This window comes from Furipterus horrens, unplaced genomic scaffold, assembly GCF_987537825.1.
Source record: "Furipterus horrens unplaced genomic scaffold, mFurHor1.1.pri manual_scaffold_2, whole genome shotgun sequence".
In the NCBI taxonomy this organism is placed as follows: Eukaryota; Metazoa; Chordata; class Mammalia; order Chiroptera; family Furipteridae; genus Furipterus; species Furipterus horrens.
Window position 1 is genome coordinate 193,831,790 of NW_028327172.1, and position 20,100 is coordinate 193,851,889.

The 20,100-nt window shown below is 41.9% G+C and overlaps 1 protein-coding gene across 1 annotated transcript in view; it reads left to right on the forward strand.

Moving 5' to 3' along the window:
* LOC150020224 (replication factor C subunit 1) overlaps positions 1 to 20,100 on the forward strand; it is a 57,797-nt gene that overhangs the window by 18,676 nt on the left and 19,021 nt on the right. Inside the window, exons 7-12 of the mRNA XM_090267392.1 lie at positions 4,701 to 4,778; positions 10,552 to 10,639; positions 13,712 to 13,992; positions 16,406 to 16,513; positions 18,175 to 18,354; positions 19,521 to 19,625. Coding sequence (XP_090123518.1) covers positions 4,701 to 4,778; positions 10,552 to 10,639; positions 13,712 to 13,992; positions 16,406 to 16,513; positions 18,175 to 18,354; positions 19,521 to 19,625 — 840 coding nt within the window. The remainder of the gene's footprint in view (positions 1 to 4,700; positions 4,779 to 10,551; positions 10,640 to 13,711; positions 13,993 to 16,405; positions 16,514 to 18,174; positions 18,355 to 19,520; positions 19,626 to 20,100) is intronic.

Below are 20,100 nucleotides of genomic sequence, written 5' to 3' on the forward strand. Positions count from 1 at the left end.
CTCATTGTAAGAGTAATGTGTAAAATAAATAAAAATCTAACATAAAAATCTAAATTTACATAAAATAAATGATAACAGCAGGGCATAATTTATTTAGAGACTTATTATTACATTTCTTTGAATGGAAGCCTTGTTTAATATAGTTAAAATAATTCAATTTGGTCATAACTCTTCGTTGTGGATGACCTCATTTGCTTCTGTGGCTTTGATCAGTATAGATATACTGATAACCCCTAAATCTGTTTCTAATTCAGAGTGCTCTCTTGAACAGTAAACCTATATATTTATTCAATAAGTATTTGTTGAGCACTTACTGAGTGCCTGGCACAGTTCTAGGTGTTCGGATACTGTGGTTAAAAAGGTTAGGTCATTATAAGTGCTATGAAGAAAACTGAAGGGATAATTTTAGGGTGATCAGTAGGATTATGAGTATATTTTAGAATAAACACCTGTATTACATGAGCTAAGATAGGGGGGAAGAGGATTTGCCTTCTGGGCCTTGATTTTCCTCAGAGCCGCAGCTGCTTGCCCTCCGGCACTTAGCCACCCACTGGGCCGCATGGGCCTGGTCCTGGAGGATGCAGGCCAGAAGCTTCCCCTGCTGGAACTGCTTCTCTGGAGCGCTGCTGATTTTGGCATTCTTTTTCCTTTCATTATACTTCTTCTGAATTTTCTTTGATCGTTTTTTGTTTAACATCTCTTCCACCTCAGGAGTCAGCTTGGCCTCCTTTCTGCGGCCCAGAAGCAGTGCCTAGAGGCACACGTACCATAGTTGGTATGGTGTGCTTGCAGTGAGCACCACACTGTTCTTTGCTCGGGGCTTGGTGTGCACCTGTTTTTTGTTGGATTCACTGCAGACCACATCAAAAGTCCTTGTTTCACGTCGGAGCCCCAGCGGAAGTTGCCCGTGTCTAGCCTCAGGGCGTGGTACTTGTTTCCTCCTCTCATGTGGTCTGTGTGCATGGGGCAGTGGGCCAGATTAGTGCTGGCAGCTGGGGTCCCAGCTCATATTTTCGCTTCTTGTGGTGGGGCTTGCTCTTGCCCCCAGTCTTACGGAGCTTCTGCCAGTTGTCCTGGGAGATGCCCATGGCCTGGTGCCGACTGGAAAGAGAATGAGTATTCTGTTTTATGTAGAGGGGTCGGAAGGCCTCTCTGAGGAAGTGATTTCGGGGCACAGAATGAAGTGATACTGGTGAACCATGGGTGAACCTTCTACCTGGAGGAAGATTTTCTCTAAACAGAGAGAACAGCAGGTGCAGGCATCCTCAGATAGAAGAGACTGCGTTTGATGAGTTTGAGAAGTGGCCAGCAGCAAATACTCTTAAGTCAGGATAGGTCTTCAGTATGTACCAAAAGGACTTGGGATGGTACAGACTTTGGATTTTAATTTCTGAGATGAGAAGCCATTGGAGTGTTGAATAGATGTGACATGAACTGATGAATCTTAAAAGAAAATTCTTCTGGCTGCTGTGAGGCTAATGAACCAGGGTGGGACACGAGCAAAAGCAGATCAGTTTGGACACTGCTCTGATGGGGTAGGTGGGTGAGAGGCTGGGTTGGCTTGCACCAGGATGGAGATGGAAGAGGTAGTGCGAAGTGGTTATAATCTGTGCTCTGAAGATGCAACCTTCGAGTTGTCACTGGTAGACTGGATGTAGGTAGGAGAGAAAAAGAAGATTCAAAGATAGACCCCATGTTTTTTTGGCTTGAGTGACTGAATATCCATTTATTAAGGCTGGGGCACTGGCACAGAGAAATCAAGAATTCTGTTTGGATGTGTTAAGTTTGAGATACTTGATAGGCTTCCAAATGGAGATGCAGAGTGGGTGCTTGGATAGTGGAATCTGGAGCTCAGGGGCAAAGTCTGAGCTGAAGATGCATATTTGGGAATCACTAGCATCTGAATGAGATCATGGGTAGAGAAAGTTCGTGGAGAAACATCAGGATTGAGCTCTTGTCAGGGAGGAGGAGGAGAAGAGCTCATGTGAGAGGCAACCGATTTTCTCTCTCACATCGATGTTTCTTTCCCTCTCTTTCCTCCCTTGCTTCCCCTCTTGCTAAAATCAGTAAAAAAAAAAAAAAAAGAAAGAAGGAGTGGCTAGTGAAGTAGGGAAACGAGGAAAGCTTGGTGTTTATGGGAGCCAAATAAAGTGTTCATCTGTCAGAGGTTCCACTCTTTGGTGCCTTCTGCTTGAACCCCCTTTCTGTTTATTAGCTTCAGTGTCTCTTTCTCATATTCCCTAAACCATATTAGAAACCCCTCCTGCGTACTCTATGGTACCTCATTGTAGCTTCTAGTACTATTTGTTAGAATTGCTGTTTAAATGTCTTCTGACATATAGGCTGTAAACTTCACTCACGTGAGAGAGACTCTGGGTCCCTCGGAGTGGATGAAGAAACTACTCAGACACTCTCCATCAGAGGAAGGAAGGGAGGGGGTTTTCTCTAGTGGAAAATCGCCCCCTTTTCTTTATTATCCAGGGTTTTTATCCACTTTCCACATGCGGAAGTACTTAAGGGAAATATGCAGCACTTCCCCAAATGGTAGGGAGTGAAAGGGAAGTGCAGATCAGTACAGGGTTGGAACATCCAGGTATTTTACACAAGGTTCAAAAGCACTTCCTCTTACTTAATCGTTCTGTTCTTCACATTTTACTGACAAGGATTTGAGGCTGTACAGAGAAAAACAGAGCAGGTTCCCTTTCCCTTAAAAGCCACTTTGTATTTCTATTCTATCTTTAAAATCCCCCGGAGGGTGAGATTCAGAGCAGGCCTGGGAGACAACCTGCTGGCTAAGGGCCCAGCTGGGGGCGGCTCGGCACAGGGGTCAGAGTCTCTTAAACCAAGCCTGTCTGCTTCCCACATCTCCCCATGCCTGTCTGTCCCCCACACTGATGAGGGTTGTTATGTCTCATTCAGCTGTTGTGCCATCACTGCTCATTTTAGTGCTTGGCATGTTGTGAGAGAATAGTATTCTGGTCTTCTGGAACATAACGGATTTGTTCGTATTTTATGAATTTGACAGTTTACAGTTCGTGTTTTCAGAATCTTTGTTCCATCTTATTTGATTACACTGGATTACACAAACTACAAACCAGGTATCCGCATGACTCAAGATCTCACAAATGGTCTCGGTAAAATTGTGAAGTAATTTTTGGGGACCTGACTTCTTACCTGTGCCAAATACTGGAGGCTTTCCCTGTCCTTTCCAAACCAGGTGTGGTACTCTGTGTCACAAGTCCCTATTTTCTTATTCCTATTACGTTCTTTCAGAATCTTATTTGAGTAATTTATTAGTCTCAGGAATAATTTTTAGGGTGTTAGTGAATGATGATATCTTTCCTGATTATCCCTTTTAATACAAGTTCTTTTTTCTCTTCCTTTTTCCCTTCACTTTCACCTCTTTGTTTATTCCTTTAGTTAAATACCTAAGTCAGTATCTAAATAAATCAGTGAGTGTGTAGACAGTATGTTAAACACCATCTGTTGTGCTAAACATTGTATTAAAGCATAAGACTTTTTAATACATGATGTCATAATCACCAATAATGACTGTTTGATAGAAGTATTTAAATTTCTTCTCTTCTGTCATCTAAATCATCTAGAATCCTCAGTGCTAGAAGTGTGAAATTTTGGAAAAACAGGTTAGGGTTCAACCAGAAATTCTTGCAGGGCCACTGGAGGTTTAGAGTTTGAAGGACCTTTTTATGGTGAAGTTTTTCATATTCTTTTTAGCAATTAGATGTGTAGTTCAGGTTATGGTAAGGAAATAATAACAGAATATACTGATGTGCATTTGTCTGGCTTATAGTTCTGCGTAGTTTGATTTAGTTCATTTATTAATAAGAAAGGCTTGGTTACCATCTCCTCATCAGACTTATGCCACTTTCTAAGCCTTTTTAGGATTGGGTGGATTTTGAGGTCATTTGTTCGAGTAATATAGGGATGCCTTTGTTCAATATTATACTAGGTCATTTTATCAGGGGGCATAAAAACATTTAGTTTCTAATGAGAAATGTATTCCACTGTTATACATTCATTTCTGGAAGAGCTCCATTTTGCCGAAAGTGAAAATATTTGAAAATAACAGCAAGGGTAACTGGAATGTCTATGTGCTAACATTTAGCATGGTAGGAAAACTTCTGACATGATGACTTAAATTTTCAAAAGTCAGAACAGATATATTTGAATTAGTAATTGAAAGTAGGAATTTGATAATATAAGTGATAATTATATTTGTATATAGCTTATTATTGTGTGAAGAGAAAAACTATAATTTTCCTGATTTCTTAGATTCCATCTTTTTTGTGCCTTCCAGACTATTATTTTCCTATTAGGATGAGATTCTTTTCAGAGCTTTTTCTAGAGTTTAAAATAATTAGAAATAAGAGATCTGTGTTGTGTTAGGACCATTAAGAAAAAACTGTAGATTTTAAACTTTGCAGGTGAGCAATATGGCTTTAAAAACATGCTCAATTCATCTATCATGCTTGCAAAAGTAGATGTATTTGTTCTGAAATCTAATGTGGCTTAGTGAAACAAACCTGTGATATTTAACTGTTAATATTAAATGGAAAAATGTCATAGTTACTTTCTGGAAAATGTTTTCCAGCTTCTTCTGTTTATCATGGATCAAATGTTTAAAAACTTTCATTTACAAAAAGGCAAAAAGCAGCTCACTCTGTTGACACTTTTTACAGCTGGAGAGACAACTGCATGAAGATGAAGAGTTTGCCAGAACGTTAGCCATGTTGGATGAAGAACCTAAGAACCAAAAGGTGACGTGTGTACTGGCCTCCTTGCACTCTGAATATACAGTGCAGATCAGTGTCCCCTTTCATTCCAGTGTATTCTAAGCTCTGGAGATAGAACCATGAGTAACTCTTCTAGAAAGAAGCTAAATTGTTTTAATTTATAAACATGTTTTGGGGGAAGCTCTTTAAAGAACTTATTCTTCCCAAAGGAAGGTCCATAGAGCCAAAACCAACCAGAACCCTGTTGCCCAAAACAATGAATTTCAACTTCTGCTTACTGTGTCACAAAGGGGTTCTTATGTACTTATTCTGAGAATAATGCTTCTAAAGATTCCTGTGGAACCTAACGTTTAATATTTACTGTCTTTGGGAAGCACAACTTTTCCATTTCTAATTAGTTAACTTTAAAGTCTATATTAGGGCTGTCTCAAAGGATGAGTGTATGTTTGGAAATCTTTAAAAGCATCAAGATTTTTTTTTAAGCACTTGATTATCAAAAGATTAGACTTACTTAGACTCAGAACATGGCACGTTCCTAGAAGCCGCTTTCGGCATCAGTGGGCGGCGGCGCGTGGACTTGCAAGCGTGGGGCGCGGGACCAACCGACGCCACTTCGTGTTGGACAGTGGAAGCTGGAGAGCCGGGCTATTCGGACTGAGTCAATTGGTTTCCATGGATCTCAGTAGTGCCAGCACTGTTGTTCTTCAAGTCTTAACTCAGGCCGCCAGTCAGGATACTGCTGTGTTAAAGCCAGCTGAGGAGCAGTTGAAACAGTGGGAAACACAGCCAGGTTTTTTTTTATTCAGTGTTGCTGGTAAGTTGCTTAAAAATAGTTATTATTTTTAATAAAATGAGACACTATTCTATTGTTTTAAAAACCTACTTGTGTTGGTGGTTTACTTAGTGAAACTGATCCAAATGTTTGGCTGCCATTGCACTGCCATTTACTAATTCGAGGCATGGCACTTGGAGGACATTTAAGAGATGTTTATTGTTGGGTGAGTATACCCAAGCAGGGTATTGGTAGTATCTGCTTAGAAGGTTACACTGCCAGTTTTCTATTTTAGCCTGTAAATGCTGCCCTCAAGACTGTAAAGGAGGAAAGAGGAAGGACATCTCTAAAATCAGAGAAGGAAAACTCTGACCCCAAAAAACCTCCGCTGCCTTGCGGCATACCTCTTCAGGGGAAAGGCTAAGGGAGTAAACCCCGACAGAAAATCCGGAGCTGGAGTCCCTAAGGCGGTTTGACGTTGTAGTCAACACCGGCAACTCCTGCGGCGCACCTGAAGCCAAGCTGTATTGACTCCGTCTTTCCCTTGGACCCTTCAGCTGCGAAGAGAGGGGGGGTCTGCTGCATGGGCAACAGCAGACCCTCCATATCACCCTGCCCAGGCTCTGTAGCTTCAGTTTCACTTGAGAGGACACTCCAGCGTCATCGCAAGATGTCGACTCAACACGGGAGGAGACAGATACCGGTTATCAGCTCATCCGATTGGCGAAGGAAACGAGCGCCAGGGGTCTCCTCTGACGGTGGGAGAGGTCATCGCACCTCACTGGACAGCTACCGTCTCGCCATGGCTCGCCTGCCCCACTGGGTGCGTGGGGATCAGAGAGGCGCCTCTCGAAAAGTGGGCCACAAAACACCCGCACCAGTTAATTCCAAGCAAACAACAAGAAAGAAGCCTCCGGCTCTTCGCCTCGCTAGCTGGAACATCAGGACCATGTGCCCCGGACTTACTGCAGACCTTCCGTGGATCAAGGGTGCCAGGAAAACCGCTGTCATCGATAGGGAACTGGCACGACTAAACATCGACATTGCGGCTCTACAGGAGACCCGGTTGGCCGACAACGGAACTATCAGAGAAACCAACTACACCTTCTACTGGCAAGGGAAGTCTCCGGACCAACCAAGACAGCACGGTGTTGGGTTCGCTGTGAAGAACACGCTTGTTAACTCCATAGAGCCACCCACAGGAGGCACAGAGAGATTACTTACCCTCCGATTGTCAACAACTTTTGGCCCAGTCAGCATTCTTAGCGCGTATGCCCCAACCCTCTGCGCCACCACCGAAGAGAAAGAACAGTTCTACCATGCACTGGACGAAGCGTTATCCAAGATTCCCAGAAGTAACGCTCTCTATCTCCTTGGAGACTTCAACGCAAGAGTAGGAGCCGACCACATGGCCTGGCCCACCTGCCTCGGAAACTTTGGGAGAGGAAAGATCAATGAGAATGGTCAGCGACTGCTTGAGCTTTTGTGTCACCACGGCCTGTGTGTGACAAACACATTCTTCAAGTGCAAAGAGATCCACCAGGTGTCATGGAGGCACCCCCGCTCCCGTCATTGGCACCAGCTTGACCTCGTCATCACCAGAAGAACGGATATTGGCAGCACCCTCCTCACCCGCAGCTACCACAGTGCAGACTGCGACACGGACCATGCCCTCGTGGTAAGCAAGGTGCGCATAATGCCGAAGAGGTTGCACCACTCCAAGATGAAGGGTCGCCCACGCATCAACACCAGTTGTGCCAGCAACCCAGTTAAGACCCAGCAATTCATCAACAAGATGGAAGATGCACTCGGCGAGGGAGTGGCGGCAGATGACATTATCGAATCCAATTGGCCACGTCTCCGCGACGCCATATACAACTCCGCCATTATTGCTTACGGGAAGAAAGAGCGGAAGAACGCTGACTGGTACGAGGCTCACTGGGAAGAAATGGAACCCGTGATCGAGGCTAAGAGGAAGGCCCTACTGGTTTACAAGGTCACGCCCACTCCCAGTACACTTCAAGCTCTACGGGCTGCCAGGAACAAAGTCCAGAAGACCGCCCGCCACTGTGCCAACACCTATTGGCTAAACCTGTGCAGAAGCATTCAGGAAGCCGCCGATATAGGCAACGCACGAGGAATGTATGAGGGTATCAAGAAGGCAACAGGCCCAATCCCCTCCAAGATCGCCCCCCTTAAGTCCAAGACAGGTGAGGTCATCACTGACCAGGAACAGCAAATGCGGCGGTGGACCGAGCACTACCTCGAGCTGTACGCAACGAAGAACACCGTAACAGACACTGCTCTTAACGCCATCCCAGACCTACCAGTCATGGAGGAGCTAGACACCCCACCTACTGCGGCAGAGCTCGGCAAAGCCATCGACCGCCTCGCTTGCGGGAAAGCACCAGGAAGCGACGGAATCCCTCCAGAAATCCTAAAGAGCGGGAAACCAGTCCTGCTACAGTCGCTCCACCATCTACTCTGTCTCTGCTGGAAGGAGGGTTACATCCCCCAGGATATGAGAGACGCCAACATTATCACCATGTACAAGAACAAAGGAGACCGCAGCGACTGCAACAACTACCGGGGCATCTCTCTCCTCAGCGTCGTCGGCAAAGTATTCGCCCGGGTCGCTCTTGCCCGCCTGCAGACCCTTGCTTCCCGCGTCTACCCAGAGTCCCAGTGTGGCTTCAGAGCTGGCCGATCAACAGTGGACATGATCTTCTCCCTACGCCAGCTGCAGGAGAAGTGTCACGAGCAGCGTAAACCACTCTACCTCGCCTTTATTGACCTCACGAAGGCGTTTGATCTGGTCAGTCGAAGCGGACTCTTCAGCTTGCTACGGAAGATTGGCTGTCCACCACATCTGCTTGCTGTGGTCATGTCCTTTCACGACAACATGCACAGCACGGTGTCCTACAACGGCGCAACCTCTGAGGCCTTCCCAGTCAGCAGCGGAGTAAAGCAGGGCTGCGTCCTCGCGCCTACGCTGTTCGGAATCTTCTTCTCCATGCTCCTCCAATACGCCTTTAAGGACTGCAGCGAGGGTGTCTTCATTCACACCAGATCTGATGGCAAGCTCTACAACCTGGCCCGTCTACGAGCCAAGACCAAAGTCAAAGAGGTGCTCATCCGTGAGATGCTCTTCGCCGACGACGCAGCTTTGACATCACACTCCGAAGAGGGACTCCAGCAGCTAGTCACTTGCCTTTCCCACGCATGCAAGGAGTTCGGACTAGCCATCAGCCTGACGAAGACGAATGTTATGGCTCAAGGCACGGGGACTCCCCCATGCATCACCATCGACGGGTACACCCTGGAGGTTGTCAACGACTTCACTTACCTCGGGTCCACCATCTCGAGCTCTCTGTCAGTTGACTTGGAGGTCAACCGGAGAATCGCCAGGGCAGCCACAGTTATGGCCAGACTGAACCGGCGAGCGTGGAACAATTCCAGCCTCACTGAGAAAACCAGACTGCGCATCTACCAAGCCTGCGTACTCAGCACTCTCCTCTATGGCAGCGAGACGTGGACCACCTACGCAAGGCACGAAAGGAAACTCAACAGCTTCCACATGAGGTGCCTGCGACGCGTCCTGCATGTCGCCTGGCAGGATAAGGTCCCCAACACCGAGGTGCTGAAGCGAGCCAATATGAGCAGTTTGCATGCAGTTCTTAGCGAGAGACGCCTCAGGTGGCTCGGCCATGTCAAAAGAATGGATGCAGGCCGTATCCCCAAAGACCTCCTCTACGGCGAGCTAGCAGAAGGCAAGAGGATGACAGGGCGCCCAAAACTGCGGTTCAAAGACATCTGCAAAAAGGACATGACACAATGCTCCATCAATCTCAACACATGGGAAGTTCAAGCAGACGACCGCCTAGCCTGGAGGCTCGCGGTCAGGCAAGGTACGTCACGCGCGGAGGCTGCGCGCAACAAGGAGGCGGTCCAGAAAAGATCGAGGCGGAAGCAGCGTCAGCAGCAGCAACAACAGCCATCTGCCTTCACCTGTACCAAGTGCGGCAGGGATTGTCACTCCCGAATCGGACTGCACAGCCATTCTCGGCGGTGCAGATAGACTCTCAGGAAGCTACGCCATCGTCTCTCGAGACGGACGGCTGCCGACGACGACGACGACGTCGACGAGACTTACTTATTTTGAATCCCGTTGTTGATATTGTCAATATCACTACCTGACTATTTAAAAATATTTTACAGCATTCAGATGTAAGACACTAGTGGGTGGTGGGGACTTCATCATTTGCAAAGCCTTACTCCATTTAAAGACATTCAAATTATAATTATTTTAAAAACAAATACTGTGTCACAAACCTCAATTGTGACCTCTTTGTAAAAGGGAGTTCTCAGAGCAGTGGAGAGAGAATGGATGTTTTTCTTCTCTTTTGAGAAAGTGTTCTCTTATTTTTCTTTTGAGCTTTAGATTGTTTTTAATGTAGTCTTTTGGGTTTATATTTTAGTGTTTTTTTTTTTTTTTGCCAGGGTGTTTCTTTAAAAAATATTTTTTATTGTTATTCTGTTACAGTTGTCCCCAGTTTTCCCCCTTTGCCCTCCTCCATCAAGCCCACCCCCCACTCCCACAGTCAGGTCCCACCCTGTCTTCCATGTCCATGCGTCGTTCATGCATACTTCCTGACCAGTCCCTTCCCCTTCTTTCCTTCCTATATTTTAGTTTTTAACCTCATAATGCCAACAGTTTGAGAATTGAGATGAAAGACTCACAACTTGGGAAGAACTGGGATAATTTTTTATAGAATGTGTTTTTTATACCCTTTTCATTCATTTGTTTTCTCATCTGTAAAATTGAAAGTAATAAAAAACATGTTTTCATTTGCCTCAGAAATTCTGTAGATGAATGAGTGAAATTTTTTTGTATTGTCTTGCTATTTTGGAAGATGGCCCTTAATCTTAAAATTCATAAATTAAAAGTTTTGGTCCATGTTAACATATTTTGTGATAATCGTTATCTATTATTTGTCACATTTGACACTTTTAAATTTTCCTTAGGCTCTAAAGGACCCAGAAGAGAGAGAAGCATTTTCATCTGTCCAGGACAATTTAACTAAAGCAGAAAAACATAAATATCCTTATAAAGGTAATACTAGCAGAAAAAAAGTAAGCTGCAACATTTATCTTTATAGAAGAAAATTTATGGTAATCTTATTTAAGGAACCAATTTAATAATTCCCTAATATCGTTAAGTAGAGTTTATTTCATAGGAATATTGGAGCATGTTCTACTTAGATACTTTGAAAGCTATTTAGGTAATTAGATGGTGCAGGATACATATCTGCTTCATGATCATTGAGAGAAATGTTTTACAGCTCTTGATTGTATGTTAATTTCCAAGTATAGTAGTGCAACACGTGAACATCAATATAAAGACAAAGAACTAGATGTTTCAAGCTCATAGAGTGGACTCACTGGGGAACACAATTTTTGTTGAGTTAGATCTGACACTTGTTTTAGACTAATTTTTGGCACCTGAATCCAAAAATGACCCATTTTTCTCTATCATGTCAACTTTTTAAGGTATAGGATACTCTCCCTTTGTCCCAAAAATTATACTAAATGTACATACAAAGGAAAGTAAAGAAAAAATTACCTAAATATACTGTTTATTTAGTTATTTTATTCATTTAAAGGCTATATAATGTTACTGTAAGTCAAGTTGTGTACAAGTAGTAAAGTTCTGCTACCAAACATACATAGTAAGGTATTTTATCTTTTCAAATGACTGGCTAGGAAATGCCAAAATGATACACTTGAAACAGTCTCCTTCAGTTGGCCAAGTTTTAAAAAATTCCTTCATGAGACCCAGTTTTATGTGCAGAGGTGGGAATATAATGTTCTTTCTGTTAGCAAATGGCTCATGTAGAATGTTTGGATCACCAGGTTTGAGTTCAGATCTTGGAGGCCAATTTGACTCCACCCAATGCTTCTCTGGAGCTCTGCTGTTTCAAATACACAGAAAACAGGGATACTTGGTGTATTCACGTTGCTAACCAAGAAGGAAACAGACCATTTTAAGGTCAACACAGATGATCCAGTTGTACTTGTGATATTGCAAAACTCTTTATGTTTTCATATTCTTCATGAAAACAAACTGAATGACCAATTGAGACTGCACCAAATAAGTTGCCATTTTGGAGGAGGACACACTTCAAGCTCTTTGAGCTATCGATGAACAAACAGTTGCCATTCAGTTGTGTTATAGATTGGAATTCCCAGTTTCGCCATTAAACCATGTATGTTATTGCAATACACAAAGCCACCATCACTTCGAAAGTACTGCAGAAATGCACTTTCTCTTGATTGAAAGTAGGATGCCTTTGCTCCTTTTTCAAGTAAGTTTTTCTTGTGCAGTCCTGATGCTAGGAGCTCTGAAGCCTCTTTGGATAGTCCCAAATCTCGTGCCAAATCATTCATCTCATGCTGATCAAATCCCTTATGAACTGAATCTTCTTCAGTTTCAAAATCTTCATTGTTGCTGTCACTTAGTTCTTCACCATACTCCTGTTTTTCGAAAGAGGGTAGTTCAATAAAAACTGGCACTGGGATTTCAGCTGAATGAGGCACTGGGCGTATAGTTGATGGCAGACTAGGATACTCTATTTTACATTTATTTTTCTTGTTCTATCCTGACGTTTTCACTATACAAAAATAACAGTCACTTGAATGATCTCTGGGCTCTCACCAAACCATAGGTATACCAAATGACAATTTATCACATGTCCTTTTGTCCATATCTGTAAACTCTTGACACACTGCTTGCATACCTTGTGAGGGGCCCAAGACTTACCTTGATCACCAAGTTTTACTTTAAAATATGTAAAATAGGCTTGCCTGACAGATGCGCTGATGTTTGTCCTTTGGGAATGGTGAAACTGTCACAGATATAACAAAACAAATCAAGGTTGTTTAGGCATGTATGATGAGAAATAGCAGAGGCAGACATGATCTGAAGTAAAGGAAATAAGTTCATATGTAAATAAAAAATAAATTCTGCTAACTCCTTGTATACAGACAAGAACTTGGACTACATTTCAGAATACGACTCACTATATAGAATGGCACACAACCTCTCACCACACTGTCTCATGTGTAACCGAATAGCCTAGGCAAGTATGAACCTGTTGCTGGTCTCCAAGGTCACCCCCCCACCCCTCCCCACTTGAGGGAGATTTGCTCTCAGCCAATAGGAGAGCACTAATGTGACCACTGGATCCAGCCTGGAGTAGTCACATTAAGATAAGCTGTAGAGAAAAAACTTGACGTGAAAGAAGAAAGCTAACTGCAGTTTTGAAACCAGCATGCCTATTTAAGTCTAAAACAGCTGAAAAATTGAACTCAACAGGAATTATGTTAAAAATTGTTCCCCTGTGCATAGTTGTTCAGGTCACCTGAAGCTCTCCTGCTGATTGTCTGTAGGTTTTATTTTTTAGAGGTTCTGATATTTAACCATCTGCTAGTATAGATGGTCTTAATCCTGTAAGTAAATCTGTTCATATAGTAACTTCTAGGCTTGAAATTTTAGGATTTATGGCTTTCAGATTATATTATGAAGCTTTTTTTTTTTTTTTAAAGATTTTACTTATTTCTAGAGAGAGGGGAGGAGAGGGAGAAAGGGAGCGAAATGTCAGTGTGTGGTTGCCTCTCAGATTCCCCCAGCTGGGGATCCTGCCCACAACCCAGGCGTGTGCCCTGATTGGGACTCAACCCCGCAACCCTTGGGTTCACAGGCTGGCATTCAGCCAGCTGAGCCACACCAGCCAGGTCTGTTAGAGAGTTTTTATGTGACGTATTCTAGCCAGTAACTTACGTCTATAAATTTCAAATCACCGAGGATTATCTGTAGATTTCAAATCACCGAGGAATAAAGTCCATGTTCTCTTAGATGTAGTTTACAATATTATTTCAATTAATGAGTAATTTGTATTTAAAAACAGACCTTAATTTGAACTGGTTATACAGAGAAGTAATATATAAATGTTTAATTTTTAAAAGTAAATGTGCCATATAAAGAACTAAAATCTTAATGTAAACATTATGAAATCACTTATGACATTGCGCGTTGCTAAGATTACTCAATTGAAAAATGAAAAAATAATCTTGTCATTGGGTATTATTTTCTAAAAATGAGTTATAATCTTGTCTGTCCTCCCAGTAAAAACAGAACAATTTCAGAATGAAAAAAAGAACTGTAGTCCTAAGAAGCAGACTAAATGTGCAAGTTCAAAAGAATCTCAGCAACATTCCAAATCAGCAGCTCACAAAGGAAGAGAAACATCTGCTAAAGCTAGTTCTAAGCTGGCACTTATGAATAAAAAGGAAGAGAGTTCTTCTAAAGAAGCAGAGCCTGTGGCCACAAAAAGGAAAGAAAATGCTGTTGAATTGATAGAGACAAAAAGTCCCAAGAAAATGAAAAGTTCTCCTGCTAAAAAAGAGGTAGACATTTTCTAAAAGTGTATCATGTTGGGGCTATGGGTTGATCTGGGTTTGATTACTTTCGTGTTTGATTTCTAATTTTATAAGTCATTATAGTACTTTTTAGATGCCTTCTTATTTAGATGTTGCTGCTGAATGTAGGTTATTAATAAGCTAAATTAGCCAGTACTTATAGTGTATCAGATATTGTGCTAAGACATATGGTATCTCATGTAATTTTCACAACAACCCTGTGAGAGATTTATTTTTGTTACTCAACTTTTAATTTAATTTAATTTTATTGATTATGCTGTTACAGTTGTCCCAGTTTCTTTTCCTTCTGCTCCCCTCTACCCAGTAGCCCCCCTCCCTCCAATTGTACCACCCCCTTTTAGTCCATGTCCATTGGTTGTGCATATAGTTCTTCTCAACATCTTCCTGTCTACTCCATTCCCTCCTACTAATGCTTCTTAATTCCTGCATCATCTCCCTCCCTTTTCCCCCTCTCCCTCTCCCTGCTGTCCTCCCCCCAATATGTTCCCCATACCTATATTTCTTTTCCCACTCTCGTTGCCTACTTAGTTTGCCTTTGTTTCGATTCCCTAGCTTCTGCTGTTGGTTGTTGTGATATAGTTTTCATTTTACTGTTCATAGTTTTGATCCTCTTTCTCTAAAAAAGTCCCTTTAACATCTCATGTAATAGTGGTTTGGGTCTAATGAACTCCTTCAGTTTTACTTTGTCCGGGAAGCACTTTCTCTGCCCTTCTATTCTGAATGACAGCTTCGCTGGATAGAGTAATCGTGGTTGTAGGTTTTTGCTTTTCGTTACTTTGAATATTTCTTACCAGTCCCTTCTTGGCCTGCAGTTTCTTTTGAGAAATCAGCTGGTAGTCTTATTGGAACCATTCTCTTCTTCTCTCGTGCTGCTTTTAAGATTCTCTCTTTATCCTTAATATTTGACATTTTGATTATAATGCGTCTTGGTGTGGTTCTCCCTGGGTCCAGTATTTTGGAACTCTCTGTGCTTCCTGGACCTGTTAGTCTATTTCCCTCCCCAAGTTAGGGAAGTTCTGCTTCATTATTTTTTCGTGTAATTGTTCAATTTCTAGTTCTTCTTCACCCTCCGGCAATCCTATAATTCGAATGTTCATTTGCTTATAGCTGTCCCATAGGTTTCTAAGCCTCTTCTCATTTTCCTCACTTTTTGTTTCCTCTTTCTACATTGGTTGAGTGTTTGTTCCTTCCCTATGTTCCGATTTGTTGATTTGATCCCTGGCTTTCCCTTCCTCACCACTTGTCTTATATGTATTTTTGTTCATTTCAACAGGACTAGCCTTCATTCCTTCCCTGTCTTGATTAAGTCCCGCTGTTAGGTCTCTAAGCTGCCTTATGACTATTGCTCTGAACTGAGCCTCAGAAAGATTCTTTATTTGTTCATCAGTCAGGTCCTTTATTTGCTTTTTGGTTAGCTGTGTGATTGGTATTTCAATCATTAATTCTGCCATTCTGACTGTTTTATTTATCTTTCCTTCTCGGGGTGGGTTGTCACACCTCCTACCCTATATTGGGCGGAACCCCGTGCACTTGTCACAACTGGGCAACCCTTCTCACCATACTGTGGTGCTTTGTCAAAGATATTTGAGGTGGTTTACTAATTAAAAGTAATGTAAAATAGGAAGTAGAAAAACAGCAGAGATCATTTTGTAATGGATTTTGAATTAGAATTATCTAGGATGATTTTCCCACAAATACACATGCTCTATCCATAACTATATATCTTTGAGTTGGAAACTTGGGGTGAGTCTAGGGATCTTTAGTTGGACAAAATTCCCCAGGGTTTTCTGAGAGGCAACCAATGTAAGATTTCCTGAAATAGACTAGGAGAGATTAAACCTAAAAGGGAGGGTTGTGGCGTATAGAATGTGTCCGCTGTTTGGAGTAGAGTGTGCCCCTTGTTTGAGCCAGCTGCTCATATGAGGCCATTAACTCTCAGACTATGGTGTGTATATCACAGGGGTATAGAGCCATTTAGGTTGTTCTAGGGGAGCACAAAGCCCCAGGATAAACATGGGGCATCTTCTTGTGCGATCAAGTTTACATGAATATATTATGAAATAGAATTCAAAATTCACATGCATCTTTGACATATTATAAAATACACTTTTGATGTTTTTGCTTGAGGCTGGCAGCTTGACTTATGCACCTAATCTGCTCTAAGATAATGTGCCTTTTAGGAGAGTAGAAAGGTTTGACAAGGGCTGATGCAGGGATGTTTATAAGCCAGGCATGTGTAGTTTGGGGAGTACTTTTGTAGCTAAAAGTGTTAATTTCAGGACCAAATACAGAATGACTTAATGTTTACTTTTAATATGTATTTTGAATTTTACATGAATTTTACATGACTTTGTTCAATTTCCTTTCCTTATCCATAAAGTCTGTAAGTCCAGAAGATTCTGAAAAGAGACGCACTAATTACCAAGCTTATCGAAGTTACTTAAATCGAGAAGGTCCTAAAGCTCTAGGCTCCAAAGAAATCCCAAAGGTAAGAGAGCTGAGAAGGCCTGGCGTCGGGTCAGGCTCTGGCGAGTGGGTCCATGTATGTGTTCACTGTGTTTACAGCAGCAGCAGAGAATAATCGAAGTTGACAGGAGAGCTGCAGTCACCATATTTACTAATTGGAGATGTTTATTCCTGTCATGACTCACTGCCTGGTACTTAGAAAAATTTTCTTGTAACTACAAGTAGCCCTAGTAGGGCTGGGCTTTGAGGCATCTAGCAGTTACAAGACTCTTCACCTTCATGGTACTTACGTTCTAACCCAGGAAAGACCTTAAGTAAATTATTTTCTTATAACTGTGATATATTTGCCAGTCTTGCCTCTTGTACAAGGTGTATGGAAACCTCTGCCTGAGAGGACGTGAGGCACAGTGGTGTCCTTAGGGGACAGTCAGGTTTCAGTGATGGCAAGGCCATGGGGGCAGTTGGAGAAGAGGCTGAGGATATTGGGTGGTTTGCTGATCTCGCAGTGAGAGTTCTAGAGTGGAAAGTTCTAGAGAGGGAAGCTGGAAGTGCTGAGATTGGATAGGTAAAAAGATACTCAGAGCCACAATGGGTGATAGTTCAGGGCATGATAGATGATTGGGCTGTGGGATAGGGGCTTGCAAGTTGAGTTTTATAAAGTTATTTTGAATTTGTTGAGAAGAGTTTAAGTACTTGTAGCGTTCACAAGATAATTTTAATTGTAGAATCTTTCCAGTCGAGATAATATGATCTTGCCTTTAAGTTATTTACAGGTTGTTAGATTTACTATCATGGGATAAGGCTTGAAGGGACCTTGAGATGTTGTTAGTCAAACCTTTTCTCTCGTAGCTGATTCAGAGCTATTCTTTCTTTTTCCCCTCAAAAGATTCTTCACCTTGATGGTAAAGGATGAAACTCATATTGTGCTAGTCTTTGGATTTTGTTTAGCTTCTTTTCAAGTCTGTTTTAAGTCTGCATTCAATTCTCTGTTCAAAGGGTAATAAGTAACTTGGGATGGTTTACATAATTTTCATTTTGCTTGGTTATGTCTTTTTATTGAACCATTGCAAAAATAAAAAATGTCTATAACTATACACAGTTCCAATTAAGAGTAAATGTCTCCAGCTCACTTTGGCCAGGGTATTGTATATTATCAAGTTACCTTTCTAAGCAAGAGACAGTGTGGTCTTGCTTTTAAGTTATGCATAAACTGTTAGATTTACTATCACAGGGTAAATGGCCAGAGGGAAGGGCAGGAGCTCAAACTTGTTTAGCTTCTCAGCATTGAAGCATTTCTTTCTTAACAATAGCAAGAATTTCTATAGGTGGATTGCATCTAGCATTTTACTTAAAAGTTATACAAGCTCATTAGTAGTTTAAATATTAAAAATAATAATGAAAATAGTATGAACAGATAATTTTAATAAGCTTTTCTAACTGTATTGAATGTATATTTTCTATTGCTGGTTTTTTAAGTTTATTAAAAGTTAGCCTACATGAGAATTTCTCAGGATTTAATTTCAGGTTCTGCTTATTTGCTGTAACTTTCCGGCATGGTTTTCCATGCTGAGATTATTTATGATATCAAATGGGAAAAATCAACTTCCTGCAGTTTTAATGCCAAATATTTTTTTGGAAAGCTACCATATAATTTCCTCTCTGCTTGAACATTTTGGTTTTTAGGGAGCTGAAAATTGCTTGGAAGGTCTTACATTTGTAATCACAGGAGTGCTGGAGTCCATTGAAAGAGACGAAGCCAAGTCTCTAATTGAACGTTATGGAGGAAAAGTAACTGGAAATGTCAGCAAGAAGACAAATTACCTTGTCATGGGTCGTGATAGTGGACAGTCCAAGAGTGATAAGGTGGGTGCTGCTGTATTCTTAACACACTGAAACAGCCTGCTTGTTTTGGCAGGCTCTTGATACAACCATTTGTAATAATGCCCTTTACATAGAGTTAAGAGAGGAAAAAAATGGAAAATAATTTCTTCCCTGTGTCATTTCTTCTCCATGGAAGTGTTGTTGGCTTTGATCTCAGGAGTCTGGTTTTCCAATTGAAGGCACAGTCCCTGTTTACTTGATTTTTTTAGTGTAGTATTCTAATTTAAATATTTTTTGAAGACATAAGCAAATACAGTTTTCTTGCTTTTTAAGTCCTAAGTACTCTTATATATGCCACCTAAGTTTTTTACTGGAGCTCTGTAAGTAAGTTTGTGTTTAGCTTCAAGTAACAGAATATTCTCCTAACTTTAGATCAAGCAAAGAGCTGCTTATTTACTTATGTAACAAGAATTCCGAGGTAGGCAGTTCTGGGGAAGGTTCGCAGCTCAGTACTGCAGCTAGGCCAGTTCCATTTTCTGCTGCTTTTGTCCTTGTTTCGTTAACTTTAGAGTTTGTGCATACTGTTTTGTGTTGCAAGATGGTTACGGCTCTAGGCATTCATGGCAGGAATAAAGGAGCAATAGCAAGATGTCATACTAGCTGTGCCTGGCCCTCCAGGAGTTCTCCCCGAGACTCCTCTTGTAAAAGTTCCCTTAAGTCTCATTGGCCAGAGCTGTCACATGGCCAATCAGTGCTGTAAACGAAGTTGGGAGGATGAGGACTTTTCTGATTGCCTTCAATCGATCATAATCGATCATTTGGAGATGGACACATTAGAGTTTGGTAAGCAGAGAGGAAAGTGGGGGAAGGTGCCTGCCAGACAGGCCAGTCCAGGGAGAGGGGATGAAGAGCTGACCTAGGCCCTGGTGACTTTGCCCTTTCTAGGGTGGAGGAAAAGGTAAAGCACTCCAGAGAAGTGGTCATGTGACACCTCAGGTACCAGCTTATTCTTAGGGATGCGTCTGTCATTTTCTTTCTTCTTAAATGGCACTTTTTCATAAATATGGTTTCAAAAAATAATTCCAGCATTAGTTTACATATGTGATTTTTCACCTATGAAGAGGTCTTAGAATCTTTTTTTTTTTTTTTTTAGCAGAAAGTAATGGTTAGAATATGGGTTTTTAATGGTTTGCATTTTTAATCACTAGGCAGCAGCCTTGGGGACAAAAATTATTGATGAGGATGGCCTATTGGATCTGATTCGAACTATGCCAGGCAAGAAGTCCAAATATGAAATAGCAGTTGAAGCTGAGGTTTGTATAAAATGAACTTGATTTAAATTGGTTTATAGCAGCTTTCCTGTTTCATAGACATTTCTTGGATGGGTACCAGGCCCGTTGGCTGAAAGATTAATGTCCCCTTCTACTGCAGATGAACCTACCTATTTCCTTTTGAGCAGGTGGACTCTGCTTCAGGATGTCTTTTCTGGTGTATTTCCTACCTTTTTAAAAGGAATATGAGGAGAGAGAGAGGACAGTGTACTGCATTTACCAGGTCTACTTATTAAACTTTCCATATGTTCCATATTCTTGCAGTGACTTTGTGCAAAGGTTATTGCTTAAGAGTTCTTTAAAGGATACATTAATAGGTATCAGCATGATAAATTCATTTGCAATCAAAACTATATTAGAACTTTTTCAGTTGTGCTAGAAACACAGCCCATATTAGCTTTAGCAAAGAGGGAAAAATGTTGGCTCATATAACTGAACTCTGGGCAGGGTGGGTCTG